Genomic DNA, 24,382 nt, shown 5'->3' on the forward strand with positions numbered 1-24,382 from the left:
CAGGCAAGGGACAAATACCACATTAAGCCATTATTGAAAGTCCACTGTGAGCGATACCAAAGCTCTAAATCGTCTACATGTTGACCCCATTTCCGCAATATTAATTATGCATGTAGGATGCACGTCTTGGTCACAGGCGAACTTAGCTAGAGATCAAAAAGAAAAATTATGTATATAACTGTGGTAACCAAAGACTTATCTTTTCTCTGCATCTTAGTCCTTGCTTGCTTCTTTTGCTCTGTCAGTCTTTCCTGCAACAGCGCCGGAATGCCCCTTCGCTGGGGCAGCCGTCGCGCTTTATAAGACACGATAACATAAAATAACATAACAAAGGATAATGAAGAGGGTGGCGCTATGATTGTACAATTCATACATGAAGGTAAAGGGCGATGGAGAATAAAACTGCAAGGGAAAGTTTGAAAAAAACTGTTAAAGTAGCATGGTAAAGGTGCGGCACACACAAAAGTATGCAATTGTGTTAAACAGACTTACCTTTACAGAGGGTTAACTAATATCGTCTCTTCACAATAACAACGGGCTAAGTCATTTGAGCTGAGAACCACACACTTTCTCGTTTGCCATACATGGCCGCTTGAGTGCTTGTTCATGTGATGTGCATATTTGAATTTTCATATTTTAGTATATGTCCGTTTTCTGTACACATATGTGCTGTATAATATCAAACTCTATTTTTCTTTATTTCAGCTGTTCTTCCCATTTGAATTGATTAAGTATGACACTGAAAAAGATGACCCAATTAGAAACGAGCAAGGCTGGTGTGAAAGAGTGAAGCAAGGTAAAGCCTGTGTCTTTCAGTCTCTTCTCTGCAACAGTACACACCATGTGCCTGGAGAACAAACAGAATACTGATATATATATATCATTCTTTTCAAAAAGCGTTTTTTGTTTTCCCTATAACTTTGGCGCTGGTTGACGAATCTTCGCGAAATTTTCAAAACTTATGGACCGCTCCGGTCAGCTCCTATCTTGAAAGTTTCGGGGTGACACGGCAACCGGGGGCCGAGAAAAAAGGGGGGTCCCAAAACGTGTTTTCTCCATGTTAATTCCCATAGGAAATTTTAGACACGACTACAGCCTGAACTGCTGAACGGAATTACACCAAATTTGGCAAGAGGGTAGCCCTTGGTTCAGAAAGAGACGTTTTTTTAAATGGTGTAAATCCGTTCAGTAGTTTCTGAGAAATTCAAAAAATAGAGGTCGGAAAATCATTTTTCCCATAGGAAACTTTAGACACGGTTACAGCTAAAACTGCTGAACGGAATTACACCAAATTTGGCAAAAAGGTAGTGCTTACTTCAGAAAGAGACCTTTTTTTTAAATGGTGGAAATCCGTTCAGTAGTTGCTGTGAAAATCAAAAAATAAAAGTTTGGATATCTATGGCCGCGGTGGATCCGCGCACCCTCCCGATCAGGAGCTGCATTCTAAATTGGCTGTCAACACTTCAAACCAGGAAGTGTTGGCAGCCAAACAGTAAAACAAATGCGCAAAACAAGAAAAGGGGGCAGGGTAGAAACACCCTAACCTCCTAGGCCTGCTTAGGGGTTCCCACAAGGACCCCCAGGGCCCAAAAAAGCATTTTAATTATTTTTTTAAAATCGCGAGCTGAGCGGTGGATTCGCAGATCCGGCCGCAAAAATAAAAAAAAATGAAGCGCGGGCTCCCGCGCTTCGTTATTAATTAGCCCTCGGGTGGGCCAAGTCCCGGGGGCATGTCAAAAAATATTTGCAGGGGCCCAGGTGGTCCGGTGGACAAGTTGTCCCACAGGGACACTTAGGATTGAAGAGGAGTTAATTCTCCAACTTAAAACGCGCCACAGGGTGTGTTTGCACACATGTCACCTCAGGCCCCGCCCCCTTGCTTCACCACTGTGCAAACGCGCCCCCTGGCGAGTTGTGAGTTGGGGAATGAATTCCCCTTGAATACTGAGGGTCCCTGGGGACCAACTAGCCCACCAGGTACCTCCATTATGCGCCAGGGAGTTGCGTTGCAGAGAGGTGTTCAGAGGCCACGCCTCTTTTTACACCTCTCTGCAACACAGCTCTGTGGCACTTACTGGAGGTACCTGGTGGCCTAGTTGCCCCCAGGGGCCCTCAGGATTGAAGGGGAATTAATTCCCCAACTCGAAACGCGCCACGGGGTGCGTTTGCACAGTGGTGAAGGGAGGGGGCGGGTCCTGAGGTGACATGTGTGCAAACACGCCCTGTGGCGCGTTGTAAGTTGGGGAATTAATTCCCCTTCAATCCTGGGGGCCAACTACCCCACCTGGTACCTCCAGTAAGCGCCACAGACCTGCGTTGCAGAGAGGTGGTCCAGGAAAATCCCCTTTTTACACCTCTCTACAACGCAGCTCTGTGGCGCTTACTGGAGGTACCTGGTGGGCTAGTTGGACCCCAGGGACCCTCAGGATTCGAGGGGACTTAATCCCCCTACTTAAAGCGTGCCATGGGGTGTGTTTACACAGTGGTGAAGGGAGGGGGCAGGGCCTGAGGTGACGTGTGCAAACACGCCCTGTGGCACATTTGAAGTTGGGGAATTAATTCCCCTTCAATCCTGAGGGCATCTGGGGGCCAACTAGCCCACCAGGTGCTTCCAGTAAGCGCCGCTGCGTTACTGAGAGGTGTCCAGGCCATGCCCCTTTTTACACCTCTTTGCAACGCAGCTCTGTGGCACTTACTGGAGGTACCTGGTGGGCTAGTTGGACCCTCAGGATTCACGGGGACTTTATCCCCCAACTTGAAACGCCCCACAGGGCTTGTTTGCACACATGTCCCCTCAGGCCCCCCCCTCCTTTCACCACTGTGCAAACGTGCCTCGTGGCGCATTTTAAGAAGTAGTTTTAATCCCCCTGCCCTATTCTGTACTAGGGCCTTACAGAGGAGGTCATGCTAATCACAGGGGTACCCCAACGCATAGTGTTCCCCAGTGTATGTAGGTGTTTTCACTGTATTCGAAGTGTCTTTTAGCATAGCACTGGCTCTAGGCCTGGTTAGTCAGAGTCAGTTACCACCAGTACTCGTATGAAAAAGTTGTGGGCACAGGATGATTTTGCAACAAGGCCTCTTTCTTCTCCTCTGTTGGTTCTTTCTGCACGGCTTGCTTCTTCCTGCAATTTTCTTTGTCTTTTTGGACTTCTGTTGCCTCTTTCTGCATTTCTTTTTCTTCTTTCTCTGCGTTTTTTCTTCTTTCTTCACATGTCCTACCTCTGTAGGCATAGTTAGAAATTATCATTTAAAAAACCTTAGAAATTCACTGAAAATACCATAGGTTTTAGGGAAAGTTATAGTTAGTTGGACATTTCACTCGTACAAAACCATAGAAATTCCCCCGTTATAGTTAGTTTAGCTAACTATAACTCGTGCCCCTGCAATGCACTGCTGATGACGTCACATATTACATCACTCATGACATGGTCAGTCATGCAAATAATTAATCACTCTACCATTTTCCATGAACACTTCAGTATTCTCGACAACAATTTAACCATCTCTGCCAACTTGATTTTGCCTCCATGTGTATGAGTTTGCCAAGCTCATTCACTCTCCCTCCGGTGCACAACTCCCATTCTTCCCACAAACCTCACCTTAGCCTGTAATACCACTGTTCACATATTTTGCTTTCTTATTCTCTGATACTATAGAGTTTTAATGATTGTTTATAGTATCCTTTGGAGAATCTTGCTTTATATACTGTACAGTTGTTGTTACATCTATATCCTGTGGAAGACGCTCCAGTTTTAATTTTTTTTATGTTATCCTCATCCTGTCATATGTCTAAATTCAAATAAAGATTTTCTGCAGAAAATATGTTCTTGTTACATGACATGCAGTGAGCAGTAACATGGGCATCATGGATTTTTTTGTATTTCACCCCTGCCTTTATGACATAAGGCCACCATTGCCATTACCTCCTCTACACTTCTAATTCGCAAAGGCAGGTTTAGGCGAAAACACTCATGTTTTCCTCCCAATTTCCTGTTCTAGACATCTGTCAATCGTACTCAGTCAAATCTGCACTGTTTTAAAGGGTAACGTTTTAACTCTAAATTGCTATAGCTGCCACTCTAATAAAACAGCTGCTTATGGACAGAATTATTCTTCAGTTGTGAGAAAAGAAGAAAATATATATGTTTCGTTCTTAAGTGCATGTTTTCTGAAGCCATTTATTTCAATTTTTAAAATGGATTATTTCCTTACTTCAGTAACTGTTAGTATGAAAGAGTAAGCAAAACCACATTTGTGTATAGCTAGTCGAACAAAGGCTAGGAGGGAGAAGAAACGTTCGCATACTGGAGAGAGGTCTGCAGTTTTTGAATCTTACTCCCATAACCTCTCCATGGCTAATGGTTGTGTTCTGTTCGTGAGCAAGATCAAGATTTACAGCTCGCGCCTGCACTCTGTTACCAGGTACACAACTTCATATTTGAATAAAAAGTCTTTAATTAAATTTCAGTGTATCTACTTGTTGCTTTTGACCACATTACATCAGTGTTATTGTTCTTGAGGTTGATTCACATTCGTAAAAGTTCATAAATAATTTGTCATCAAAATTTAACCTTTTTGTTCATGAGTCGTCAGCCCTTTATCTGAAAGACACACGTTAGTGATAGATTGCTTACCTTAGAATTACCCCCAGGCGTTAGACTGGATCTGTAAAGTTTTCATCAGCAGTACCCCTGCACGTCAGTAGGCGTCGTCGTACGGCTCCGCCTACGTCTGTGGCGTGGTAGTCACGAGATGACGTCGCTGGAGCTACTTAGACGCGCCCGCGCACGCTGTCGTCAGTGCTTTCTTTTTCCGCACCAGCAAGCGTAGATCCGGAGAGAGCGGTACCCCCAGTCAATTTTTGACTGAGCTTTTTGAGACTGTTTGTCTCCGTTCTTTTGAGTTTCTGACTCCTGGTGTATATGGATGCCCGGTTTTAAGTCTGCAAGGCTTGTTCCCGCATGATGTCGGTTATGGACCCACATCGCGAGTGTCTCTACTGCCTGGGGCGCGACCATGACCCCTCGTCATGCCCCGATTACCGGGTCATGGCTCCGAAAACTTTGCGGGAGCGGTCCCGAAAGTTGCTTGAGGCCCAGGAGTCGGCTGTTCAAGGTTCCCGGTCCCGTGGGAGGTCGAGGGACCGGTCGCGGAGCCGCCACCATTGTTCAACGAAGTCTACGCACTCGGGGTCTGGTAAGACGAAGTACAAGAAGTCGAAGAAGCGGCATCGCTCTTCGCCTAGCCTGTTGCGCGACATGGCTGAGGGTGCGGGTGGTGCCACCCCCGTGGCTCCGGAGGAGCCTAGACCGTTCCCGACGGCCAGCTGCAGGAATTCCTGTCTGCTATGGCCCGTCGGGCCCCGCCGGCTTGCCTTCAGGCCCCGCGGGCCCGACCGGGGGTCATCGCTTTCCTTTGTCGCCGGCTCCGGCCCCGACGTCGCCGATGGCGCCGGCATCGGCGCCGCGAGTCCCCCGTGGATCCATGCCTGGATCACAGCCAATGCTGGTTGGCCTCATATGACCTCCACCGGCGTCGGCGGAACCGGCCAGCCATCCGGACCACACTATACCCGGCTTCCTTCCCGACGTGTACATGGTGCCGGAAGGGTGTCGACAGACGCCGGAGGGGAATATCTATCTCTTTATCCACCCACCTCCTTTTCCACCTGCTCCGCAGGTTACGTAGGACGGGGAGGACCGTGAGGGGTCTGAGGACCCTCTCACAGCTCAATGCGAGTTAGAGCCTGACTGGGAAGAGGATTTGGAGGACGCAGGTGGACTGGACTTTTCTACAGAACCTGGCGTACTATCTCCTTCTAACGTGGCTACGGAGGAGGGTGGTACTTATTCAGAGGTGTTGCGTAGGGTGGCCGAGGCTCTCCACCTCGAGCTCCCTACAGTGGCCGTCAGGACTAACCTCCTGACAGAAGTGCTTCGGCCAGCGTCTTCCTCCGCGGAGCCGCTGCTGCCCTTCAGTGACGCACTTTCAGACGTTCTTTTGGGCACCTGGTCCAGGCCCAACACGGGCTCCTGTGGATAGGAACGTGGCACGAAGCCCGGGTGACCCCATTTTCCTCTCCCAACACCCTACCCCTGAGAGCTTGGTTGTCCAAGCCTCTGTGTCCCACAGCCCCTCCCCCGCACCTCAGGACAGGGAATCCAAGAAAATGGAGAACTCTAGGAAGAAGATATTCTCTTCCGCCAGTTCAGGGTTGCGGTCTGTGAACACCGCATGCCTCTTGGGCCGTTATTCCCACTTTGTGTGGGATACGGTGGCACAGGTGCTGCCTCAGTGTCCGGAGGAGGCCCGGACGGTGCTCTCTCAAGCTATTGCAGGGAGAGACGCAGCCAAGTTCACGATTAGTTGTGGCCTTGACCCCGCCGACTTGCCGGGCAGAGCTATTTCCACGACAGTGGCGCTACGCCGTCATGCCTGGCTGAGGACGACTGGTTTTTCAGGGGATGTCCAAAACACTCTGATGGACATGCCCTTTGATGGCACTCGCCTTTTTGGCGATAAGGCAGATAGCGCGTTGGAGCGGTTTAAGGACTCATGGGCTACGGCCAAGTCCTTGGGCCTTTCTGCCATGCGCACTCCTTCGACTTCTGCTTTTCGCTCCAGCCGCGTACGTGGGACCTGCCGAGATGGGTCACGGGGCCAGCGGGCGGTGCAGTCCACCACCTCCCCTGCCACCACTGCCTCCAAACCTTCCTAGTCCGGTGTTTCAGGCCCAACAAACGTCAGTGGGCAGAAGGATTCGCCATCACCTCCCCCACTGACGCACCATCACTTCGGACAGGTGGGTTTTACAGATAGTCCGAAGGGGCTACTCCCTTCCCTTCGAGACTACCCCTCCAGCCATGCCACCTCAGTACCACCACATGTCGGGGGATCACTTGGCACTTCTCCAGCAGGAAGTTGCGGCCCTCTTGGCCAAGGGGGCCGTCAAGCGCGTTCCGATGCCAGAAGTAGGTCATGGTTGTTACTCCCACTACTTCTTGGTTCCAAAGAAGGACAAGGGCCTGTGTCCTATCTTAGACCTTCGGAACGTCAACCGCTTCCTCCGGAAAAAGAAGTTCAAGATGCTCACAGTTGCTCAGGTCTTGTCTGCCCTAGACCCGCAAGACTGGATGGTAGCGTTGGACTTGCAGGACGCTTATTTTCATATCCCTGTCCTGCTGGCCCACCGGCGTTACCTGCAGTTCACGGTAGGCCATGAGCACTTTCAGTTCACCCTGCACTCTTTTGGCCTTACCAGTGCCCCTCGGGTGTTCACGAAAGTGATGGCGGTGGTCGCAGCTCATCTGCGCAGATCAGGGGTTTCAGTCTTCCCCTATCTCGACAACTGGCTGCTGAAGGCGGGCTCACCCCAGGCAGTCATCTCCCACCGCCAGACGACGGCCGACCTCCTGCACTTGCTGGGGTTCTCCATCAATGTGCCGAAGTCGCACCTGATTCCCTCTCAGAAACTCCTCTTTATCGGAGTGGTTCTGGACACGGCGCAGTTTCGGGTTTATCCTCCCGAACAGGACATTCAGGCTATGATTCCGATCTTTCGGCCCTTGTCCTGGGCTTCAGTCAGGGTGACCCTGAGACTGCTGGGCCTCATGGCCTCCTGCATCCTGCTGACCAATCATGCCAGGTGGCATATGCAGGCTCTGCAGTGGGACCTGAAGTTCCAGTGGGTGCAGCATCAAGGGGACCTGTCCAAGGACGTCCAGATGTGTGCAGTGGTGGCTCACGAACCAGCATTGGGTCAGCGGCAGATCACTCTCCCTTCCCCAACCGTAGCACACAGTGGTGGCGGATACGTCCCTCCTGGGGTGGGGAGGCCACATGGGAGAGGCGGAGATCAGAGGCCTCTGGTCTCAGGCGGAGTCCAGGCTCCATATCAACCTTCTGGAGCTCTGGGCGATCCTACTTGCACTGAAGGCGTTCCTTCCCTCTGTCAAGGGGAGAGTAGTGCAGGTGTTCACAGACAACACCACCGACATTTGGTACTGCAACAAGCAAGGCGGGGTGGGGTCGTGGACCCTATGTCAGGAGACTCTGCGTCTCTGGACATGGCTGAAACGTCAAGGCATTTCCTTGGTGGTTCAACACATGGCAGGTTCTTTGAACGCCAGGACGGATGAACTCGGCGGCAGGTGCATGATGGATCTCGAATGGCGTCTTTACTCAGAGGTGGCGTATGGTCTCTTTCAACAGTGGGGAGAGCCTTGGTTAGATCGATTTGCCACCGAAGAGAACGCGCACTGTCAGCAGTTCTGCGCGTTGGAATTTCCAAGGCGGCACTCGCTTGGCAACGCTTTTCGTCACGAGTGGAGTTGCGATCTATTGTACGCCTTTCCGCCTATACCACTTCTACCCAGAGTGCTGAAGAAGATCAGGCGCGACCGGGCCCAAGTCATTCTTGTGGTCCCGGACAGGGCTAGAAGAGTTTGGTATCCCGAGCTGCTCAGTATGAGCGTGGATCCCCCGATCTGACTGCCTCTTCGGGAGGATCTTCTGTCACAGCAGCAGGAGTCAGTCCTCTACCTGAACCTGTCCAGCCTCCACCTCCATGCGTGGAGATTGAGCGGCGACAGTTGATTCCATTTGACTTTCCTACTGAAGTCTGTGATATCATTCTGGCAGCCAGGCGTCCCTCCACTAAATCGGTATAGGCCTGCAGGTGGAACAAATTTGTGGCATGGTGCACAGTAAAGGCTGTGGATCCCCTTTCTGCCCCTCTTTCAGAGGTCCTTTTGTTCCTTCTTTCTTTGGCCCGGCAGGGCTCTGGGCACTATTAAAGGCTATCTTTCTGCAATATCGGCTTTTCTCAGGCTCCCTGATCAGCCCTCTCTTTTCAAGTCCCCTGATGTAAATAGATTTCTCAAAGGCATTACTCACCTTTTCCCTCCTATTAATTTTTTGTGATGCCACAGTGGGACTTGAATCTGGTTCTTACTTATTTGATGTGCGCTCCTTTTGAGCCTCTTCACAACTGTCCTCTTCGTTTACTAACTTTGAAGACTGCTTTCCTGGTTGCCGTCAACTCCGCTAGGCGTGTGAGTGAGCTCCAGTCTCTTTCCTGTAAACCTCCTTTTCTGTCGGTTCATCTGGATAAGGTTGTGCTCCGCACTCGTCCTTTCTTCTTGCCAAAAGTTGTTACTCCCTTCCACATAGGGCAGACTATCACCTTGCCCACTTTATTTCCGCCTCTGCACCCTTCCAGAGAGGAAGAGGCTCCACCGTCTGGAGCCAAAACGTGCGCTCTCCTTTTACCTGAATCACACACAACAGTTCCGGGTGGATAACCAGCTCTTTGTTGGCTACGTAGGCGCCAAGAAAGGCCAGGCTGTACACAAGAGGACTATCTCCAGCTGGGTCGTCTTGTGTATCAAAGCCTGTTATTCTCTGGATAAAAGGAACCTCCGGTGGGGTTTTTCACCCATTATACCATGGCGTCAGCAGCTACTACTGCTTTGGGACGTGGTGTCCCCCTGCAAGACATCTGTCAGGCAGCCACGTGGGCTTCGCTGCACACTTTTACAAAGCATTACTGCCTGGAAAGCCAAGTCCGGAGAGACGGCTTCTTTGGCCGTTCTGTTCTCCGTGACTTTATGGTGTGATCTTGGTTCAGAAACCCACCACCGGGGTAGGTATTGCTGAGGTATCTATTCTAAGATAAGGAATCTATCACTAACGTGTCTCTTTCAGATGAACAAGTTACTTCCCTTCGGTAACGATATATCTGTAAGAGACATTAGTTAGTTATAGATTCCTTACTGCCCCACCCATCCTTCCCGTTCTGCAAACTGATTTCTAGGGTTAAGGTCATCCCTTTCAGGGCCCTAGTTTCAATGCACCAGTGGTCAGTATCTTGCATGGCTCTTCGTTCCTGGCGCGGAAAGTCGTGTACAGAACTGACGTCGGTGCGCGTGGGCACATCTAAGTAGCTCCAGCGGCGTCTTCTCGGCCACTACGACGCCACCGACGTACACGGAGCCGCATGACGACGCCTACTAATGTGCAGGGGTACTGCTGACGAAAACTTTCTAGATCCAGTCTGACGCCTGGGGGTAATTCTAGGGTAAGGAATCTATCACTAACTATTGTCTCCTACAGATATATCGTTACCGAAGGTAAGTAACTTGTTCTTTAGGTTTTGCCTGCTCAGCACTTGCTGGGCTTGAAAAGTTTTTTGCATTAAAGCAAAAACAAAAATATTAAAAAGGGCTTAGAACCCATCCAATACTTACCTGAACTTACCATTGGTTCACTCCAAAGTCGCTCTAATTTACACACTTGTTATTGGTCAGCAGCTTGTCACTTCATCACTTCCTGCTCTGCTTGCCTGTCCATGCAGTGTTATGGAGCTTGGCCCAAGTACAGCTTCCGGTCACTGGCTTGTGGCCAGTGTCCTTCCTCTGCCTACACACCCTGATCGTACTTATTGTTTTGTTTTCGAGAACTCCTTGCAAGTGCATCTTCTCTCCACCACTGCGCTCTTCCCACATCGCTCCTGCTGTAAATGCTTGTTTACTGTAACCATTTCTTCACCCTTCATCCTCCCCTCCCACCGTCTGTTTTTGGCCGGTATTGGAAGCATGTGATTGCAATGATCAGAGAATGGGTTTAATGCATTTTTATTTTGAAGTTATTGCTATGTTTGTATTTTGCTTCACCGGCTGTTTCTCACTACCCCGACTCCCTCTCCTCCTGCCGTCTGTTTTTGCCCAGTACCCAGGAATTTCTGATCTCAGTGATCAGAGAACGGGCTTAATGCATTTTTATTTTGAAGTTATTGCTGGGAGACCAAGCCTTGCCTAACTTCAGCTGCTTCCATGAGCCCCACAGAGCTTAGAGCTTGCCCTCTCGTCCCATAGACCACTGCTTTCAAGAAGAGCCCTGCCCCTCGCGCCTTCAGCAAAATGCTGGACTTTGTAGTTGTGCTGCTGAAAACTAGTCAGTTTACCTGTCCTTCAGTTTATGGAAAATCCAGTGCTTTACCATGATTCATGTGACTGCCCAAGCACTAGTTGGCCTCTACCAGCACATTGGGATCACTGTGCTTGACCTAGCACTAGTAATCTGTCAAAGATGCACCTGGACGCCATAATGCCCTCCCATAAGTTATATGCTGTACTGTGGACTTTCTATTTTCTCCAAAGGGAGTTGGATCTGCGAGGCTCTATAAAGCATATAGTAATTTACCCCATGCCAGCTTTGAGATTAAAAAGCGTATTTCACTGCCTTGGATGTAACGTGAGGCACTGACCCTGAAACATAAGCTACAGCTGCTGAAAGAAGTTATTTTGACACCAGTCCTAAGAGTAGCATTGCTCCCATTCTGGCTGCCTGTGGCCGATGTCTTTTCTTTACTCCTACATATTTGTGTTCATCACACTTCAAGATTGATCGGGTTTAGACCTGGTTTTGATGTTTTTTTATTTTTTTGCGGAGTTTTCATTTTAAGGTAATGGGGGAAGAAACAATTTCCTTTCAGCAAATGCTGCGCATTGACAGTCCCTGATTTGTCCGGCATTACGCTGGCATCCTATCTTGTACTTCACACCTGTAGGACTTGGCCCTTTTTGGCTAAAGTTCCCTAGAATTTTTGCTTTCCCAGTAGACCTTTTTTCTGACATCGTGTTGCCAACTTAGATGCTTTGGACACTTTGCCACTGCTAAACAGTGTCAAAGTGAAAGTGTTCCCTGTATAAAGTGTAATGGTAATTGGTTGTCCATGATTGGTATGTTTGCCTTGCTAGTAAAGTCCCTAGTAAAGTGCACTCTGTGTGCCAGGGCTGGTAATGCAAATGCTACTAGTGGGCCTGCCACACTAATTATGCCACCCACACAAGTAGCCTTAAAAAGGGAACTCGGGCCTGCCATTGCAGTGCCTGTGCACTGTTTGTTAAACTGCAATGTTGTTCTGACAAGTGCACTCACTTGCAGGGCCTTACCCTTCCCTTTCTATGAACATCAGACACCCCTATGGTAGGTCTAGGGTACCCCCTGGGCAGGGTGCAGTGCATGAGAAAGGTAGGACATGTACTAGGGTGTGTGCCATGTCCTGACAGTGAAATAATCTCCATTTCGTTTTTTTTTTTTTTTTTTTTTTTTTTTTTTTTTTTTAAATGTGTTTATTGACTGCATACAAGGAACAGTGATATACAGATCCGAGTGCCATCAACCCAAGGCCCGCCATTTTGTCTCATCTCGCAACTCCATTTCGTTTTTCACTGTGGAAAGGCCATCTTGGCCATATGATAGAATGGGAAGGCTGTGTAATATGTTTTCCAGCCTATCTTCCTAAAGGCTTAAGATGGAAAGGTGAAGTTTAGTATGCCTGAACTCACAATGTAATAACACATCTTTTTATGAAGGTGGTTTTTGCATTGTGTGTTTATATGCCACTCTTTTAGAAGTGGTTGGGTTTTTGTGCTCTAACATTTCTGTGTGTCTCTGCCTGGTTGTGGATTGACTGTCTGGCTTTGAAAGCGATAGGATCTGGGGAATGTCTTGACCCAGGGGAGGAGGTGAGACAGCAACAGGCTGACCTGCATCTGGAGTGTAGGGGGAGGAGTAGCCCCTAGTGGTGAAGAGGCCTGGGTTGCTGCTATAAAACAATTGTCCCATCTCCTGCTGAGTGATTGAGAATCCAGACCCCCACTAATCAAAGGAAGAAGGTGTCACTGGCAGGGAGGCACCCAGAACTTGTTTGAACAGGGGTCAGTGCCCCCTGAACACAGGCAGGGAGGCACCCAGAACTGGTTTGAACAGGGGTCAGTGCCCCCTGAACACAAAAACTTCAAAGCCATTGAGGGGTATAACTATGAGAGCTGAAGCCCCTGAACTTTGGAGAATGGCTTGCTCAAGATTGAACAAGATTGGAGCTACTTCGTGGTCAAGAGGAATCTTTGCCAAGGAAGAAACAACTGAATAGACCGAAGGAAAAGATTCACCCTTGCTGTGTGTTCTGGGGCTGGCCTGCAGTTTTGTGTTTTAACCAAGGAAAGGCTGAAGGGACTTTGCTGTGTTGTGTCCTGAGGTAACTTATCCCCAAGGGCCCAAGGTGAGCTGGCTCCCTGTTGTGGAAACTCAGGAACACAAACGTTTCCAGGAGAGTCTCAGCGGCTCTGTGTTTGCGTGCTTCTTGCAGCCTGAGACCCTCATAAGCAGTACCCTGTGATCGTGGGCACCTGGACTCCAAGTGAAGATTAACTACGCTATGTGCGTGTGCTTTTTGGAGCCTGAACCTTTTGTGAGGATTGTCCAGTTATTATGTGCACCGGAATCCAAGTGAGTCTCACGACGCTGTTGGCGTGTGCTTTGTGCAGCGTGAGACCTTCGTGAGGATTGCCTTGTATCGTGCACCCGGAATCCAAGTGAGTCTCCACAACGCTGTTGGCGTGTGCTTTGTGCAGCGTGAGACCTTCATGAGGATTGCTTTGTTATCGTGCAGCCGGAGTTAAAGTGAGTCTCAGTGACACTGCATGCGTGTTCATCATGCAGCCTGAGACCTTCGTGTGGCGTGCCTGGTGATCGTGCACCCGAAGCTCAAGGAAGTCTCAGTGATGCTGTGTGCGTGTGCCCTGTGGCAGCCTGAGATCTTCGTAGCAGTAGCGGCCCGGACCGGCAGCCCCAGAGGAGCTGAGCCGCCGGCCCGAGCCCGCTGTTGCCAAGTCCCAAAGATTGCATCGGAGGCCCAAGTCGCTGGACGAGGAGAGTGAGTTCGCGCCCCCCAGGTAACGTGTGTCGCCTCCTGAGGCGGGGCGCAGGCTCGGAGGGAGACGCTCTCGGCCTCTTTCTCATTTCAGCAGCGCGAGCCTCTGCTTCGACTCGTATCGCGGCCTGTATTGCCAATGGAGTGGCAGTACCGGGGCCGGAGTGCAGAGCTGCACTTTTTGTGTTATACCATGCCCGTGTGGATGGCAACTGTTGTCAGAGGCTACCTGCGAGTCAGCACGAGTGGCGTAGAGACCGCCTAAGGCACTGTGATTGGTGCCGGAGTGTATTACGGATTACTCTATTTCTGCACAATGGAGTACCTGATTGTCATATTACACATTGCATCATTTCTGCATAACGAAGTACCTGATTAGTGCATGACGCATGGCATTATTTCTGCATAACGAAGTACCTGATTGTTGTATGGCGCATTGCATTGTTTCTGCATAACGAACTACCTGATTAGTGTATTACGCATTGCATCATTCCTGAATCACGAACTACCTGATTAGCGTATTGCTCATTGCCTTATTTCTGCATAACGACGTACCTGGTGGTTGTAGTACGCATTGCATTATTTTTACATTGCAAAGTACCTGATTGTTGTGTTACGCAATGGATTATTTTTACATTGCAAAGTGCCTGATTGTTGCGTACGCATTGCATTATTTTTACATTGCAAAAGTGCCTGATTCTAGCTTTACGATCTGCATAACATGGTGTTAGGATTACAGTAGAATGTTTAGAAGTGCTTATTAATATCGCCTGAACTTACAAGTGCTGGCTGGCCTAACAACCGGCCAGAAGGAAAATTACAAATACGCATATGTTGGATTTATATCCTATGGTCTTATCGTATATCTTTTTATATAGAGCTTATACTCTTTTTTTATAAAACTCGTGTGGAGTCTATTTGTGGTGTCATCATTGGGTTGCTGTGAGCGTGGTTGTAAATACTTTACACATTTGCCTTGAAGATAAGCCTGGCTGCTCGTGCCAAGCTACCAAGGGGGTGAGTGGGGCTATCTCAGAAGGTGACCTTCCTTTTCCTGACCTGGAACAGCAGGTCCCTATTTGGCCTAAGGTACCTACCTCAGCCAACCAGGGATCCCGGGTCTAACAACGCCCATCCCCCACTGCCTGCCGTTCTTTGTCCTTGTCCTCTAACATCGCTGCCAAGACGAACAAAGGAAGCAGAGAAGTCAGGATGAGCCTTGACATAACAGCCTGATCATTGGATTGCAAGACAGTTTACACAATACTCAAACCACCTTTGGGACTGTCTTGTTCTCTCAGCACTACCCTGACTTGCAGTCCAGACCCAAACTGCAATACCCTGTGCCTTAAAAAAAGTGCCCTCAACTAGGGCAGTAACACCTTGGCTCAACTAAAGGTCTTCCAGACCCAGACTAGGTACTTCCAAACCAGCACAAGTGTGCTACAAATCCAGGTCAGAGTGTCATGAACCCAAGTGGAGGACCAAAACCGCACAGGGAGGCGTTGGATTCAGGTAGTACATCCTGAAACCTAGGCATAGACATTAAACTTTATATATGGCCGTCGAATTTTAGAAGAGGCACTTCGAACTCAGGCAAAAGCGCTGTAAACCCAGCTAGTGGCTAACAAACCCAGGTGGTAGTGATCTTCACACATGTGTAGATTTTCTCCAAATCTTATTTTTTTTTATTAGAAGAACTGGCAGGGTTTAGAGGTGAAACTATCCTCATTAGCCTAAAAGTGAGGACTGCGTGACTTAAAAAGGATACACAGGGCTCCCTCAATCTCCTTGACACTCCAGTGGTGTGGTCAAGCCTCAAAGGTGTACTTGGAGGAGGGGACGTTACTTTTGTTTTCAAGTACAATATAACACATTAGTTAAAATACTCAATAAGGGCCAATGCCCAGTTTACGGCATTTTTATTTAAAGAATTATATACATGACCAACATACCTGCTAATGCCAATACACCAAACCTACCGCACTGCACCAAATCCTGCCCTCATAGGCCAATCTCCAACCAACATCTTTTCAATCATACACCAAATGTTGCCCAGGGAGCTGCTGAATATCAGGGTGATTCTATTCCCTAACCAAGGCCGTTAAGAGATTGCTGTATAAATTGTTAGAGTGCTAGGAACAAGGTTCAGGGAGTAGAGCTTCATATGCAAAATAAGTTACTGAGATAACTATGTACCATGGCTGTAAGATTGATAGCATGCTTTAGGTCAGTCAGTCTCTTAACATTGTGTGCGTTATGGATGCTTGTACCTCAGTGAAGATGTTTTGGGGGAATTCTATGTATGGAAAGATTTATAGGTGCTTTTTATGTTTTGCCTGCACAGCAGATGTTTTTTCTGTAAGCCATGTATAGCATGTAAAAACATAGACAAAGCCAATTTATTTTGCACAGGGAAAGCCTTTTGGCTCTGCCAATGCTTGTTACATCAGTGTCTGTCTTTGAGACTCAAATGCATTTATAGGATGTAACAGTTATAGTCAGTATATGTATCCAGTGGGATTTTAGAAGCTGCATACCTTCAGCAAGTTCACAATATGATGAATAAAGTTCATCATAACTTTTGAACATGACTGACTGAATAGAAGTGATAAAGGTTGCCAAAGACCTATAAAAAAGGAACTGTGTATTTCCTATTATAAGCTCATCAATTTCCACTGTTATATGAATCTGCAGAAAAGGATATGTGAATGGAGCCTACCTTCTGCTGTAAACAAACAAGAGCAGTATGTGTGTGTGTGTGTGTGTGTGTGTGTGTGTGTTTGTGTGTGAACACCTGCGAAAAAATTAATTGCTTGTTGAGTAATCATGTTCATCGTTAAACTTAGTTTCTACATTCCGCAGTTACTAGGTACGTATGTCATGTGTCATAGACTAAACTGAAACAGTGTTCTGAAACTACTGCTGCCACAGCCCACCGTTTCATGTATCAAGGTTCACAGGGGTGTAGAATGGATAACGTTTTCATGCCTTTAAAGAAAGGGTCCAGTGGTCCACCAAACTGTAAATCCTACATCTAAGTTTTTATCAAATAAGATAAGAGTAACAATGTATTTATTTGTAGGTGCCCTTCTCATGTTGAAAGTACAGTGAACAGAAGCTCTGTTTTGCCTGTCATAGGTGATTTAAGACCATGGTAATTGGACAGATGATAAAATGGATATTACTTTAACTTGGTTTTTATGGATGTGCGAAGAAACCATCTTGAATATTATGATGACATATGGCATCTTCCATTGCCATCTGCTTATGACCACAGTCAGTTAAATCCGATTATAAACACATAATCATTCCAATAATGACTGTGTAAGTTTTGAGGCTGAACAGAGTAGGGTGAAAGTCCAAAGAACCACAACTTTTGACATTAAGGAAATTGAGGACAAAATATAATCATCACTTTTTTAAATAGACAACTATACTGTTTATCAATCCCAGGTGACCTCTCCTCTGTCTTGTAATTTTATTGCACTAAACTTCGTATATGTTCCGCCGGGTATCGTACAATAAAACAACTACAGATGAATGGGGAAGTAATGCCTTAGAATGTAATCTCATTCTGAAGTTGTTTTGCATTGTGGGCTTGTTCATTTCCTGAGCTGGCAGATATTAGAACCTGGGAAACCCCAACCTAAACGCGAGGTAAGCACTCCTACACCTTTTACTAGGAAGTGAATAGTAGAAAAGAAAACAAATTCTAATTATATTGTAGTGGAGGCGGGGTTCTATGTGCACACATTGCTATGTTAGCATAAGCGCTTTAGATGTAAAATGCCATCTTGCCACTTTGCTGCTTTTGCACACGACACTGCAGGTAGCTGTTATTACAAGAAAAACTGCTTGCTTGCTTTTTCTTCACATGAGAACGGTCTGCTGTTCACATCCATAGACGTGCACCGTGACCTTAGTCTGAACACGTTGTGCAGAAAACGTCAAGGTCAAATAACAATGTATGCTTTTCAATTCAGGTTCATCGGCCCACGCTCTAGACACAACACGCACACAGCTGCAAATATCTGAAACTCGGGTGCCTTTAATATTGCATTTGCGTGCATGATTCAGACACTTGGAGAAAACCTTTCCAGACACAGAGAGCAGAGCTGATCCTGTGATGTGATTCACCTAAGCTGATATTTATGGTATGGGGTTCCCCATTCAAGCCTAGAGGCCTTCTATTAGTTTAATAAAACTAGTTTACTAGCGAAGGGAGGGTGGTTATTTGCCACTATCATTTGTAATATGATTTCTCCCTTCATTTTCTATGGTATTGTAACAATGCTGATGGTTTTGTTTTTAATCATTTCTGCTTATGTTAGCCAAAGTACTGCACCTTAGAGCACGTAGTTAAAAATAAACATTTTAAACTTTACCGTGTCTCTGATAACTTTTGTTGTGGATTGATATGAGAATGATAACGAAAAGGTGTTTCTGATTCCCACCATTCCTGAGAGTACTCTAAGTCGCTTGTTCTGGGTTGTCTAATCATTGGTAGCTTCGAGATGATACGGAGAACGAATGATACACTGATGCTAGTCGGATAGGGGTTCTGTGTACTGAGGTGAGTTTTTGGTACACCACAATTCACTGAGGTCCTGGTTTCCTGCGCATAGTTCGGTGCATGAGCAGAATCCCTGCAACATGGCGCACCTAACGTTTTGGTCTTCTGATTGAGACGCCTTAGTAGTGCTTATATTAGTCCACAATACCCTCACTCTTGTTTCCGGTTGACAGGAGTGACGGTTTAAACATACCTACATAGTTAATGTATAGGTTCTCTCAAGCTTGACAATTAAAAAGGTTTCATTTTCTCTTATACCCTTTTTGTGCTACTGTTAATATAGATTGTTTTTCCTTTCTGTGTCCTTTTGGCTGAAGTCGCTATTGCAGTGCATTGTTGCTCATCTCTACGGCGTCATTTACGCAGTTTGGGGTGCCTGACGATGGGATGTCTATTATCTTTGTAGTGAGTGCCGATGCATCGCATCCCTATGAGCTATTTTACTCTTGGGTTACTTTGCCGGAGGTGAATGCGGATGATAATACGTTTCACTCATACACTCCTACGGCAGTCCTGGCTAATTACACGCCATATAGGACGCAGGAAATTCCCATTTCTGCTTGGCAGCATCGTATTTGGTTCAGTGGTGCCCTCCACCACACGGTTACACCGGTTCGTTTGGGTCCCTTGTCCATTCCAGGGGCCACTTGTCCAGTCTTGGCCGGGTTTACACCACATCCACGTTATTTGCAAGCCCCGGTGGATGACTTACGTCAACTCCATACAGCCCAGATTACGGTACATAGGGCTTTAGTGCAATACGTCTCACGCAATGTCCAGGTGGGGGCACCTGGGGTTGCGGCGCAACCAGCTGGCCCGGCCGGGATTACTATTAGTCCCGTCATGGTTAATTCGGTAATGGGCAAGCGCCCCCAGAATAAGGACGATATGCCTTATTGGCTTGCTGAGAAATTTGACCAGCTGGAAGCAGTTTTTCCGATTTCTACTCCTGTGGAAAAACACAGGATCCTCACCATTAGTTTGCAGAAAGACTTAGTCCCAGTGGTAGCTGATTGTTATAACTGGGGTAAAGTGTTTGCGGCAGTCTACTCGAAGTGCTTCGGCACCCCGTCTATGGCTGTACTGCCCTCCGTGATCAAGCGTGTTCAGGATCAACACGGTCCGGAGGCGGCGGTTGAGTTAGGTATGAGACTTGTCGGCGTGTTCGACGTAGTGGCCACGCTCATCCTTGCTAACGTCAAGCGAGATGCGGTTAACTTTCAAGTGTCGAATGCACTGCGCCTCGTCGACAACGTCGATAAACCCCGGCAGTTGCCAAAGATTATTACGGAGGCTTATAAGACTATTGGCCGCAATAGTTTGGGGTTTAAGCCTTTTGATCAAACAACAACTACACAACTGCAAATTAAGACAGGGACGTCTTCTAAAGACGACCGTCCAGCTTTTCCTAAACAAAATTGGAAAGCTAAAAAACAGGGGAAGCAGCAACAGAAACAGAGTTCTCGTCCCACGTCGCCGGTTCAAGCGACTACTGAACGCACATATGATTTGCGCGATCGCACTAGAATTAGGTCTCCTGATAGATTTCAGGTTCCTGAACAACGTTCTCCTCGTTCTTCACAGGAAACATCGGTCTCACAGTCCGGTGGAGGAGAACGTGGCAAAGGTCGGGGTGCCCAACAAGGACGTGAGCAGCCCCGGCAGGCTGGCGGTAAAGGCAAGCAGGACGAATTTGCACGACAATAGCCCCCGTTTCAAAAGAAGAAAGTTGCTGCACTAACAGCAAGGTATTCCACAAATAGTGAGAACGCAGCTTCGGAACCTGACATGGGCAATAACACTGCTAGACAGCACAGCGGAGGTCACAGTAGTGCGGCAAGCACTGCATCCATATCTGAAGGCGACAGCAACTGACACATTCATTACTGTAGAAACTGCTGATACTAGAGTGGCTCCCCCTGACAGACTATATGACATAGTCCTTTTAATAGAAGGTGACATACAGCGTACCATAAAAGGGATTATGACATTCTGTTAGCAGAGGCAGACTGGCCCCCAGCTTTCGTTTTGGCCGCTCCTAGAGGGGAGGAGGTAATCCTCCCATCTTTTGCACACACTGTGCCGAAGGATCAGACTCAGAACTTTGCAGAAGAGTGGGCTCAGGTACTTGCTCCGGCGCTGTACCGTACTCAGGTTGGGTTGGATAAGTTGTCGCCAAGCCATGAGATTCCATTACGGCCTATGACCCAGCCACAGCCCCATTATCCCATGCGCCGCGAAGCTAGATCTCGCGTCGCGGAAGTCCTTGAACAATTGGAATATCAAGGTGTTATTGAAACATGTGTGTCACCCATGAATAATCCTCTATTCACTGTAACCAAACCTGATGGGTCGTACCGCCTAGTTTTGGATTACCTGCATTTGAACTCTCATTGTCGGACCTGTGCGGTACAGAATACCCACAGTTCTGCCCTCTTTGATAGTCTGGTGAGAAAGAGGTTTAAATCCACACTTGACATCTCCAATGGCTTTTATAACCATAATCTGTCCTCTATTAGTAATCAATGGACAGCCTTTACTTCTGGCGGCAAACAAAAACAGTTTAAAAGATTAGCCATGGGCTATAAAAACAGTCCAGGTGTCTTTGCCGTTTGTGTAGTCTCTCTGTTAGACAGCATTGACCCTGATGCGTACTTGTATATTGATGATATCTTTCTCACAGATGGCGAATTATGGTCGCATCTGTGTCTCGTTGACCGCATCATTGTCATATTTGCGGACTTTGGTTACAAATTCAACTTTACAAAGTCACACATTGCAGAGTATACAGTGTTGTTTGTGGGCTACGAACTCAACAACGAAGGACGAGGTTTAGCACCTCACTTGAGAAGTGCGCATGTTTGCGTGCGCCAACAACTCTGAAAAAACTACAATCTTTGCTGGGTTTTTTGAATTTTGGGCGTACTTACATTCCCGATTATGCCCAGCGTATCAAGCCGCTATATGCCTTGGTACAACCTACTTTTTCTAAATCGAGCTGGCTGCCAGAACATTCAGCTGTCCTGCAACCTTTGCAGGCTGATCTTCTTGCTTTGAAATACTTACTGACGCGTGATAACCACACTAACCTGGTAATAAGAATTGTGCCTGGTGCAGTGAGTTTCACGTACTTAACGTTCAATGAGGGCGACACAGTCCCCATTGCTTACAAATCGCACTTGTACACATCGGCTGAAATGCGCTTTTCCACTGTCGGAAAAGTTTTGACTGCAGTGCAGATGGTGAATCTGAAGGAGAGAGCGCTATCGCAAGGGTAACGCATGTTGGTTGTTACACCATATCCTGCCCTAGAGGCAGCAACGAAAGCCAGTGTACCAAATTCTAAAGCTTTGCATCCGCGTTGGATACAATGGGCCACTTCTTTGACGTCTCCGGATGTCACTTACATCTTTGATGCCTCATTGCAGACTCTGGAGTACTTGCAGTATGAATTTGTTCATCCAGCTCCTCTGTCCTTGCGCCCGCTTGAGGATTACCATTGTGTCATTTACAAATATCTAGTGATTTGTCAAACCACCATTGATGTTGAAGAGGTAAGCCTCAGAAGGAGTCTGAACAGAGTTTATTTTCATCATTCTAAAAGACTATTAGTATATACCTCAATGAACTATTGTTAGAAATGGGGGTCTTTAGTTTGCAAAGGTAGATACCTTTGTCCAAATAGGGACCCTTGCTTCTAGTCAGGGTAAGGAGTATACACACTTTAGATAACCCCTGCTCGCCCCCTTGGTAGCTTGCCACGAGCAGACAGGCTTATCCCAAAGGCAATGCGTAAAGTATTTGTACCAACAATCACAGTAACACAGTGATAACACCACAAATGGACACCACACCGGTTTAGGAAAATAAAGTATCTTTATCTCAACTTAATAAGACCAAAACGAGAAAAATCCCACATACACAGTTAAAGATATGACTTTCAAAAGGTTTCAAGAACTTGTACCATAGAAGTCAGTGGATGCGTGACTTTTCACCAAAGTACCTATAGATGCGTCAAAACTTCCATAGCCAAACAGCCTCAAATTTTGAAAACAAAGAGATGCAACACTCCTGAGACCTGAGGAAGGCGATGCGACAGTTCTGCGGTCCGCAGAGGGCGAGTTGCATCGGTTTCAGTCTGTATGAGGAGTAATGCGTCGATTCTTCGTGCCGTTTCCGGTTCGCAGGGGATGCGTCGGGAAAGCGTGCCGCACAGGTACAATGCGTGGATCTTTGGGTTGCGTCGGCGATCGATGCGTCGAGCTGCACTGCGTCGGTCCCCTTCAGCCGCGATCCCTCGATGCGTCGATTCTTGCAGCGGCGAGAGGCGCTGCAACGGTTTTCGCAGCGATGCGTGGAAATTCTTCTCATGCCATTGAGATGCATCGATAAAACAGCCGCAAGAAGAGCGATGCATCAGTTTTAGCGGTTCTTCATGTTTCTTCTTTCTTCCAGCTCCCAAACAACAGAAACAACCTCCAGAGGCCTAAAACTGGCACAGGCACCTCTAGGCAGATCAGAACTCACAACAGCAGAGTTCAGGGGAGCTGGGGGTGAAGTCTTTGTGTCCCTGAGACTTCTGAACCGGAGGCCAGCTCACTTCAGGCCCTTGGAGATCTCCTTCAAGCAGGGGACACAGCACACAGCAAAGTCCTCCTCCTTTCCTTGACAGAAACAGCAACTGCAGGCCAACCCCAGACACACAGCAAGGGCAGTACTTCTCCTCAATCTCTCCAGCTCTTCTCCTTAGCAAAGGTTCCTCTTGAATTCCAGGAATGATTTAAAGTTTGGGGTTTTGGGTCTGATACTTATACCCCAAAATGTCTTTGTTCTCTTTGTGCAAGGGGCTCTGAGCCCAGTTCAAACCAGTTCTGTGGGGCACTCTGCAAGTGGTCAACAACATCCATTGTCAGTGTGAGCCTTGGCTCCAGACACACCACAGGGGGGCGGAGCCAGCATTGTGGAAGGCATGCACAGCCCAATTCAGGTACAGGTGCTACTTCTCCCACCGCTCCAAATTTAAATCAGGCCTATTCAGCCTAGACTCCTGGAGCCACTGCACCTCCCCTGCCCCTGTCACTCCAAAGCCAGACAGTCAATCCACAACCAGGCAGAGCAACAAAATATGGTTGAACAAGAAAATAGCCACTTTCTAAAAAGTGTTTTTTTCAAACTCACAATTTAAAAACCATCTTTACTAAAAGATGTGGTATTAAATCCTGAGTTCAGGGATACCAAGCTCAATTTTTTTATTTTATCCCTATGAAAAGATATGCTTGTAAAATGTTATAAATCATTCTCCTTTCTGTCCTATGGGGCAATATAGCGTTTCAATAGTGAAAAACGAAATTGGCAGTATTTCACTATCAGGACATGTTACACACACCAGTAATAATAATAATCCACATTTGTAAAGCATGAACAATCACACGTAGGGGTCTCTAGGCTCTGGGTGCCGTCGGGAAGATTACTCAAGCTATTGCCCAGAGTCACATGGTGCTGGGCTAAGCTGCCTCCGGCGCCGGGGATCGAACTGTGCTCCCCAGATTCCGGAGTCAGTTGCACTGGCCGCGGCGCCACACCTCTTCACCGGTACATGTCCTCCCTTTCACATACACTGCACCCTCCCCAGGGGGGTACCTTGGGCCTACCGTAGGGGTGCCCTATATATAAGAAAAGGGAAGGTTAGGGCCTGGCAAGTGGGTGCACTTGCCAAGTCGACATGGCAGTTAACAAACTGTGCACGGGGTGGCAGGCCTGAGACATCTTTTCAGGGCTACTCAGGTGGGTGGCACAATCAGTGCTACAGGCCCACTAGTAGCGTTTTATTTACCAGCTCTGGCACACTCGGTGCACTTTACTAGGGACCTATAGGTAAAACAAATATACCAATCACAATACCAATTTATACAGGGAGCATTTGCACTTTGACACTGATCAGCAGTGGCAAATTGCCCAAGGCATCTAAGCCATCAAAAACGAAATCCAGCACAGCATCAAAAACATAGGAGGTAGAGGCAAAAAGTCAAGGAAAACCATGCCAAGGATGCCAGGTCTAACAACTATAATAATGGATAGTGCATTGT

The 24,382-nt window shown here is 47.5% G+C and overlaps 1 protein-coding gene across 1 annotated transcript in view; it reads left to right on the forward strand.

Moving 5' to 3' along the window:
* Positions 1-24,382, forward strand: part of SLC27A6 (solute carrier family 27 member 6) — a 373,836-nt gene that overhangs the window by 304,014 nt on the left and 45,440 nt on the right. Inside the window, exon 6 of the mRNA XM_085632711.1 lies at positions 706-796. Coding sequence (XP_085488837.1) covers positions 706-796 — 91 coding nt within the window. The remainder of the gene's footprint in view (positions 1-705; positions 797-24,382) is intronic.

This window comes from Triturus cristatus, chromosome 2_1 (assembly GCF_964204655.1).
Source record: "Triturus cristatus chromosome 2_1, aTriCri1.1, whole genome shotgun sequence".
Taxonomy (NCBI): domain Eukaryota; kingdom Metazoa; phylum Chordata; class Amphibia; order Caudata; family Salamandridae; genus Triturus; species Triturus cristatus.